At 41.6% G+C, this 8317-nt stretch overlaps 1 protein-coding gene across 1 annotated transcript; it reads left to right on the top strand.

The window, feature by feature from the left end:
- The first annotated feature begins 2645 nt into the window (after window positions 1-2645).
- Window positions 2646-7552, top strand: LOC138870979 (WEB family protein At5g16730, chloroplastic-like). The gene is made up of 8 exons (XM_070148825.1): window positions 2646-2942; window positions 3372-3533; window positions 3624-3993; window positions 4505-4608; window positions 5199-5325; window positions 6773-7008; window positions 7093-7239; window positions 7331-7552. The coding sequence occupies exons 1-8, from the start codon at window positions 2646-2648 to the stop codon at window positions 7550-7552; spliced, it is 1665 nt and encodes a 554-aa protein (XP_070004926.1).
- Window positions 7553-8317: the final 765 nt, after the last annotated feature.

Genomic DNA, 8317 nt, shown 5'->3' with positions numbered 1-8317 from the left:
TGAAAGAAAACTAAATGAAAAAAGAAGAGCGCGGGACTAGAATAATCTTACAACAATCAAAAACTCACCATGAGGCCGAACCGCTAAGCCTCGCCAAAGGCCTAGCCAATATCCAATGGCTTATTACCTTCAGAAGATAGTCGACCGATTGAATCGCTTCTTCTTAACCGCTGAGAAGGAGTCGCCCCACTACAAGCCCCTTCACACCCCGGTGCCCCTTTTCGTTTGTCATAGATCCTCGATCCCGAGGCCTGCAATCTCTCCTCCCCTCTTAGAGGACACGACCTCATTTTGGAAAAATCTCCAATACCTGCGGCAATTGAGTTAATAAGCCGACAAGAAAATCACCATTTTCAGGAAACAAAACATCGGACACCTACCATGATGCTTCGCCTCCCATCTCCCTTTGGACACATCTCGCCACTGTCACTTATCATAAATCGAGCAAGATGCTAGCTTACGAGACCACTCGGCTAAATCGGGGACCTCATTCGGCGACCAATGAGTTGCTACAAATATGGAATAGAAATGTATCATTACGGAGCCTGCCTCCGATAAAAACGATGATAGTTCAGGTGAGACACTTACGTGTGAAGTTCCATTTCTCAGGAAATGGCAAAAAATTCTCTAGGGATGACATCGGTCGTTCGAATCCGAGCGAACCGATTCATCCATCCACGGTCCTCGTCCTCTTCTCTACCAAGGACAGAAGCTCGGGTGGATCGACACTGCAGAGCGATCAAACCACGATAACGTAGTGGCAGATATAACCTCATGAGATGGCTAAGGGTAAACTTTTTCCCGACCTTATCGGCAAAATATCTCATCGTCTGCACTATTTTCCAAAGGATGGGTTGAGCCTGCGCCAAGGTAACTCGATATCTCTGACAAAAATCAAGCACGACCCGGTTGGGGGGCCCGACACAAAAATATGCGTGTATACGCTCAAAAACCGCTCAACGAATGACATATGCTCTCCTCGGAAGAAGGTACTTGTAATACCACACCTTCTCCCCGTCCATAATCTTTTTCGATCATTTTGAGGTTTTCCTCCCCCACTAATGAGATGATCCTCGACACGTGCTCCCGGTGACCCAAAATATTAGGAGGCCTCCCCAGCATGATTGCTCTCCTTGAGGCAAAGCACCTCGAGGCCTTCTTACCGAGCACCAGTGGTGCGTCACTATCACCAACCGAATGCGGAGCATAGGAAGAACTCCCCTCCCCTTGGCGGTTAGACGTGATGTATCAGTCATGGCTATAAAATGAGAGGAGAAATATGTGGATCTGAGCAAAAATTTTGGGTTGAAGCAACGAAAGAACTAGCACAAAACGCCTTCCTATGTTTTGATGATCTAACAAACTTATTGTGAAGAACCAGATAGAAAATCTGTTCCACAGGATATATTTCATATGAACTTGTTAGCAAATGGACGAACGACCATAGAGAGAAACACAATAGGGACCTGGTGACCTGGTCCCTTAGGGTTCTCTAACAGAAGTACAGGTCAAGTGCGCAGCTGGAACGTAGCATAAGAAAGTGACCATCGGGCAACTGTTACAAAAGAGGAACACAACCAGGACCTGGTCCGTTGGTGTGTCCTGATAGAAGTACAAAGTCCAGTATCCAGCTGGAATGCAACTACCCAGAAGTGGCTGTGCAGATAGTGCAACAATCACTTCTCACTGGGAAGAAGTACACCAAGAGTTGACATCACTATCTATTGTGATATATTTTGTGGTAAAACAACATGGTGCAAGACACACCATGATTTGTGCATTCAGTGATATTCTCTCAAGAAGAAAAAGCATTTATCTGGCATTGAAGTCACTGGTGTATCAAGAACAAGAAGATAACTCCACTAAGGATCCGTTTTCAAACAAATCTTATGTACATCCATAGTTGAATTGTAATCTTGTTAATTGTTCTACATTGTAATTCCTAGTTTGCTTTCTCAGAAGCGCTGTCTTAGGAACAAACGAAATTCGTAAAACATTAGAGTTTATGTTGTGACTAGGAATAGTCATAAGTTAAATCCTTTGTAACTAGGAGAGTTAGAGAGTGGCTTGTGGTGGTTGCATCATAAGTTAGTTTGAAGTCTTTGCAATAGGGTGTTTGCAAAGTGGCTTGTAATAGGTAGATTACAAGTTAGTTGTGTTAAAAGCCTACAAGAGTAGGTCGTGGTTTTTTGATCCCCTTGTGTGAGATTTTTCAACGTAGAAAATCTCTTGCCTTCTTTACATTCAGTCTTTACTGCATTCTGCGTATCAGTCTCATAGAGGACCAAATACTCTACAGTTTGGTGGACTCATATAATCTATCAATTGGTATCAGAGTAGGTTCCTCCTAATAGGCTAACACCTAGGAATGATCCAAAATGGCTGCTCCACCAAACTTTGAAGAAGGACAATCAACGTATAGACCTCCCAGATTCAATGATCAATACTACGACTGGTGGAAGACTCGGATGCATGATTTCATGATGGCCGAAGATTCAGAGCTGTTGGACATCATTTGTGATGGTCCTCATGTTCCCATGAAGAAACTTGAAGAAACAGGACCATTGGTGCCCAAAGGGAGAAGAGAGTAAAGCGACACTGGCAGAAAAGCTGTAGAAAATAACTATCGTGCCAAGAAAATCTTGATGTGTGACATAGGACCTGATGAGTACAACAGAGTATCAGCTTGTGATACTGCCAAAGAAATATGGGAAGCCTTACAAACTGCATATGAAGGAACCACTCAGGTCAAACAATCCAAGATAGACATGCTCACCACTAAATATGAGCTCTTCAGGATGAAGGATGATGAGTCCATACAAGATATTCACACCAGATTCACCTCCATCATAAATGAGCTTCACTCACTTGGCGATGTCATTCCCAGAAACAAGCTTGTAAGGAAAATTCTTAGTGTTCTATCTGGATCTTGGGAAAGTAAGGTAAATGACATCACTAAAGCTAAAGATTTACAAACTCTGACCATGGATGAGTTGATTGGTAATCTGAAAACATACGAGATGAAAAGAAAGAAAGACAGTGAAAGAAGTGAGCCTAAGAAGGAAAAGAACCTGGTGCTTAAGGCTGAAAAGAGTGATTCAAGTGTTAAAGATAGTGACATGGCCTATCTTACTAAGAGATTTCAAAAAATGGTTCGAAGAAATGGTGACATACCAAAGTGGGGCAATTCAAGTAAAACAAGGAACAACAATCTCTGTCACGGATGAGGAAAGTCAGGGCATTTCATCAAAGGCTGCCCACTCGCGAAGCAGAAGCAGTATAAGCAAAATCATGACAAAGCAGGAAAAAGGAACCTGGTTCCAAAAAAAAGATTCAATCGAAAAAGTGCTGCAGACAATATCATTAAACAGGCTCTTGCTGCTTGGGGAGACTCCTCAAGTGAATCCGAAAGGGAATCAAATGCAGAAAATAGTTCCATGATGGCAGTGGAAACTGAAGCAACAAAGTACGATTCACTGTTCGCGCTGATGGCTCAGTCAGATGATGATGATGAAGAAGATGAAGACGATGAGGTAAACTTCAGGGATGTTTAGAGAAATCTGAAATCCTATTCTTCTAAGAAGCTAAGATCTTTATCAGGTGTCCTAATTGATGCTTATTAGAGTCTCGTAAATGATAAGGAGATCCTGACCATAGAACTAGGAGAGACCAAACAATCTAGAGATGATCTAGCGGTCTGTGTAGTAGACTTAAATGAGACCATAGCTAATCTTGAACAAGAGAAGGAGGTCCTGAATGAAAATATAACTAGTGCGGAAAATGAGAGAGACGATCTGATGGTAGTAGTTGTTGATCTAAAAGAAACAATACAAGGTCTTAGCAATGAGAAACACATTTTAGAAGAAAAAGTTGCATCTATTGAAGAAGAAAGGGATGACCTACTAGTGATATGCATTGATCTAGAGGAAACCATTGAGGGACTCAATAGAGAACATAGGAATGTAAGTCTCGGGAAAGGGAAGGAAGTAGCCAGTGAGTCGCACATCTTGCTCGAAAAGGAGTTAACTGTTATAAAAATCAGTCTCTGCAGTGAACTCGAGGGGAATCAGCAACTCTAAACTGAGTTGGAGAATGTAAGAAATGATCTTGAGAAATCCCTGAAGTGGACCTGGTCCTCATATGCCGTCACTGCCATGTATCTCAATAATTGTGGGAACAAGCAGGGCATCGGGTTCCAAAGGGAGAAAACTCCCTACAACCTACACAAAAAGTATGTCACTATACCTGATAACTGGCTATGTACCCACTATGGAAACAACAGGAATTTTAAAGAAAATTGCCATGCCAGGGTTCAGTCTGCTCAAAAGAACAAAGTGTTTACTGATAGAGTGACTACTAGCAAAGGACCAAATACTTCTTGAAAAAAGCGGATGCTGCCTACGTGGACTAGGAAATCCCTCATTCATCCTTTTTATAGTAACAAGGGACCAAAACTAGTTTGGGTTCTTAAATCTAACCCTTGATATGCATGTGCATGGAGCAGTGAGAGGAAGCAAGCTGCGATGGACTATGGACAGTGGATGCCTAAAGCATGCAGCTGAAAACATCATGAATTGCTTCTCACTGAAAGCCCTGCAGGAAGGGAATGTATCCTTGAGAAGAAAGTAAAGGGTACATTCTCAGTGAATGAAAAGGCAGAAAAGTTCCTTTGGCACTCGAGTGCAAACGAGCACTATGTGAATGGCCTAAAAAGGGTACAGTCACCAATCTGATAACTCTCCAAGTAGTCTCAGTGAACAAGGGTAACACGAATAGTCACTCCTTCTAGTCATTAATCTCTACAAGCTGGCAATATGAGATGAGTGAAGTCGCAACCACAACATGAAGGATTGGTATATGCAAACTTCTCACCTCCAAGACCTGGTCAGCGGTCTGCCAAACTCAAGCGTCACTTGGACATGAGTTCACAAAAATGATGAAAGAGGGAGAGAAGGGATCACGCACAATTACACCAAGGACTCCACAACAACATGGCGTAGCTGAAGGAAAGAACGAAACTAGAAAATGCTGCATGGATTGTTCTCATCGCCTATGGAATCACCAAGAAATTCTGGGCAAAAGGAATGAATACTGCTCTCTACTTTGAGAATAGGTGTCGAACCAAGTCCCTCCCAAATCAAAAAAAAAACTCACCAAGAACTGCCAATCTTAAGAAAATGCCTTGTTCCTGACAATAGGAAGGATCACCTTGGGAAATGCAATGCAAAAGGGCGAGTGAAGGAATCCTTCTGGGGAACAACCCACAAAACAAGGACACAAGGTCTCGAACAAAGGAAGCACTAAATGGTAGGAGATTTTCATGGGGTATTCAATAAGACATTCTCCCTTACCAAGAAAGAAACCGTGAGGACTAATATGATGAACTAATCTTGTCTGTGGGAAATATCTGAGGCTTCAAATCAGGAGGATGATAAAGTAAGCAAGATGAAGGAAACTGGCAAAAGACAACACAACATCATCCTCCATATCTCACAAAGAACCGAGTACATCACTTGCTACCACTGAAGCTGAAGGAAGAAGTAAAGATGCAGCTCATGGCACTACACAAGCAGTAGAACACAAAGTGTGGGGAAATCAAATTAACCTCCATATTTCTCCCTTCAACTAACCTCTATCTTTGATTGGAAAACCAAAGTGCACCTGTCATGATGCATACCTCATCTTTCGGGAGACAATGAAGCAAAAAAAATGACCTCATCAACACTTGGAGAGAAATTGCAAACACATTGAAGGGTGAGATCTTCTTCTTAAGGCCAATATGAAGTAGGGATTGATTGGTGGAAAGGATTGCAGAACAGAAGACCAAACTCCATATATCTGCATCAAAGCCTCAAGTAGAGAATATTTTGGATAGATCAAGGTGAAGACGGGGACATAAGAAACTAATGAAGAACCTGATCCTCCATTTGTTGACTGTATAAGACACCGTCAGGTAAAGGTAGCTAAAGTGTTTTCTGACCAACCCTAACTCACATCAATACCATTTTAGGTAAACATGCATGACGATCATAGAAGCTAAAGGTACAGTTATGAACTGCAAGAGAGGAGCTGCTAACACTTTTTCAAAAGATTGCTCTAACATCAGGTTCCTGCATCTCAGGTTAGTAGTAATGTGCTTAATTTTCAATGTCATTTCTAAAAAAAAAATATATAAATATTTTTGTAATTCAGCTGCCACTTCATCCTACTTTTCAACGTCTGTGTGTCATGTCTTGTCTGTCAAATCCTTTCATCCCCTCTGCATGGTAACCTTTTCCCACAAACCTACCGCCATTTTTAGAACTATTCAGAACCTGGTTTGCTCTCCATTTCATCATTAGTTCTTCTTCCAATAAAACTTTCTCTCTATCACAGCAAGTCATGAACCTTCATCTCCTGTGTATAGCTAGGATCCTCTTCCAATCTATCTCTTTCTCTCTCTACTCGTCTACTAAGTACTCATCTAATGGCGATCGAACAATCTTCTCATCCCCTCGCCATTAACATTGTTACCACTTCTTCATTACCCTTGAAATCATTCCCTGAGCATCATTATTTCACACCTTCTACCACTTTACACACTTCTGGTTCCTCCTCCACCCCTACAGTTTTTCCATTTATGATAAACCCTATTTACTACTATTTTGAGAATCCTATGTCTAGTCAATCCTACGTGCTCATCAAAGACCACAAGGAGGTCTTACTCCTCGAGTATGAGAAGAACCTAAGGATGATCCTGACCAGTAGCTGAACACCTCCATGTTGGACTCAGGGACTCTCAAGGAGTCACCAGAAAAGGAAGCAGCATGTAATACTATGGCTATATCTGCTAAGAGTCTGATGAATGAAGGAACATATCTCTCTTCTGAGTATCAGGGGGAAGATATGCCATTCCTAGGAGATGTAAGAACCACAGCGCTCCTCGAGTCCTTGGCTCATGAGATATTCTCAAAAAAACCTTCTGATGAAGCTGATTCACTTCCATGCAAACTCACTCCTACACCTCTTGTTCATTCCAAGCTCTTGGAGTCTTCTTCCAAATCACCCATCACTAGGTCCCTACAATAAGAGAATTTTGAATCCTCATTGCAGAAAAGTAAGAGGAGTATCAAGACAAGGAGAAAGAGTAAAATGTTTCCAAAGGATTTCATCAAGAGTGTGTCAGTAAACCGGATAGCCAAAGATGCTTCTAGGGAACCTGGTTCCATAGTGCAACAGTCTATGATGATTAAGGAAACTGTTGAGGAATAGAAAAGGTCATCTGTGAAGTACAACAGCAAGTCTAAACGGAGTAAAGTAGAGCTAGCCGTGTTTGAGGACAATACTGTAGGGGCAGCAAGCTGGAAAGAAAAGTCTGCCGAAGGGACTAGCAAACAAAAAAGGGGAAACTATTAAGGAACCTGGTTCAACAAGGTCCTTGACCTGTGATGGTGTTCTATGGCAGCAGAGATTAAGAACTCAAAAAGTGTTGTGGGGACGAACATTTGATCCAGCAATTTCGGAGATGACAGACATGAGACAAATTCTGGAGATTGTGGAATTTCAACAATAGGAACACCTGATCCTCCATCTGTTGACTGTATAAGACACCGTCAGGTAAAGGTAGCTAAAGTGTTTTCTGACCAAGCCTAACTCACATCAATACCGTTTTAGGTAAACATGTATGACGATCATAGAAGCTAAAGGTACAGTTATGAACTGCAAGAGAGGAGTTGCTAAAACTTTGTTCAAAAGATTGCTCTGGCATCAGGTTCCTGCATCTCAGGTTAGTAGTAATGTGCTTAATTTTGCATGCCATTTCTAAACAAAAAAAATATATAAATATTTTGTAATTCAGCTGCCACTTCATCCTACTTTTCAACGTCTGTGTGTCATGTCTTGTCTGTCAAATTCTTTCATCCCCTCTGTATGGTAATACTTTCCCACAAACCTACCACCATTTTTAGAACTATTCAGAACCTGTTTCTCTCTCCACTTCATCATTAGTTCTTCTTCCAATAAAACTTTCTCTCTCTCTCACGACAAGTCATGAACCTTCACCTCCTGTGTATAGCTAGGATCCTCTTCCAATCTATCTCTTTCTCTCTCTACTCATCTACTAAGTACTCATCTAATGGTGATCGAACAATCTTCTCATCCCCTCACCATTAACACTGTTACCACTTCTTCATTACCCTTGAAATCATTCCCTGAGCATCATTATTTCACACCTTCTACCACCTTACACACTTCTGGTTCCTCCTCCACCCCTACAGTTTTTCCATTTCTGATAAACCCTATTTACCACTATTTTGAGAATCCTATGTCTAGTCAATCC

The sequence above is a fragment of the Nicotiana sylvestris genome, chromosome 1, assembly GCF_000393655.2.
Source record: "Nicotiana sylvestris chromosome 1, ASM39365v2, whole genome shotgun sequence".
Lineage (NCBI taxonomy): Eukaryota > Viridiplantae > Streptophyta > Magnoliopsida > Solanales > Solanaceae > Nicotiana > Nicotiana sylvestris.
Note: the sequence above shows the minus strand (reverse complement) of the source record. Positions and strands in the feature narration are given on the sequence as shown.

Bases quoted from the DNA above. Each gene is read 5' to 3' on its own strand.
- LOC138870979 (XM_070148825.1), top strand. From the start codon at position 2,646: ATGTGTGACATAGGACCTGATGAGTACAACAGAGTATCAGCTTGTGAT. The intron at 3,534-3,623 runs GTAAACTTCAGG...GATGCTTATTAG, and splicing joins AAGAAGATGAAGACGATGAG to AGTCTCGTAAATGATAAGGA. The intron at 4,609-5,198 runs GTATCCTTGAGA...TCCTGACAATAG, and splicing joins AAGCCCTGCAGGAAGGGAAT to GAAGGATCACCTTGGGAAAT.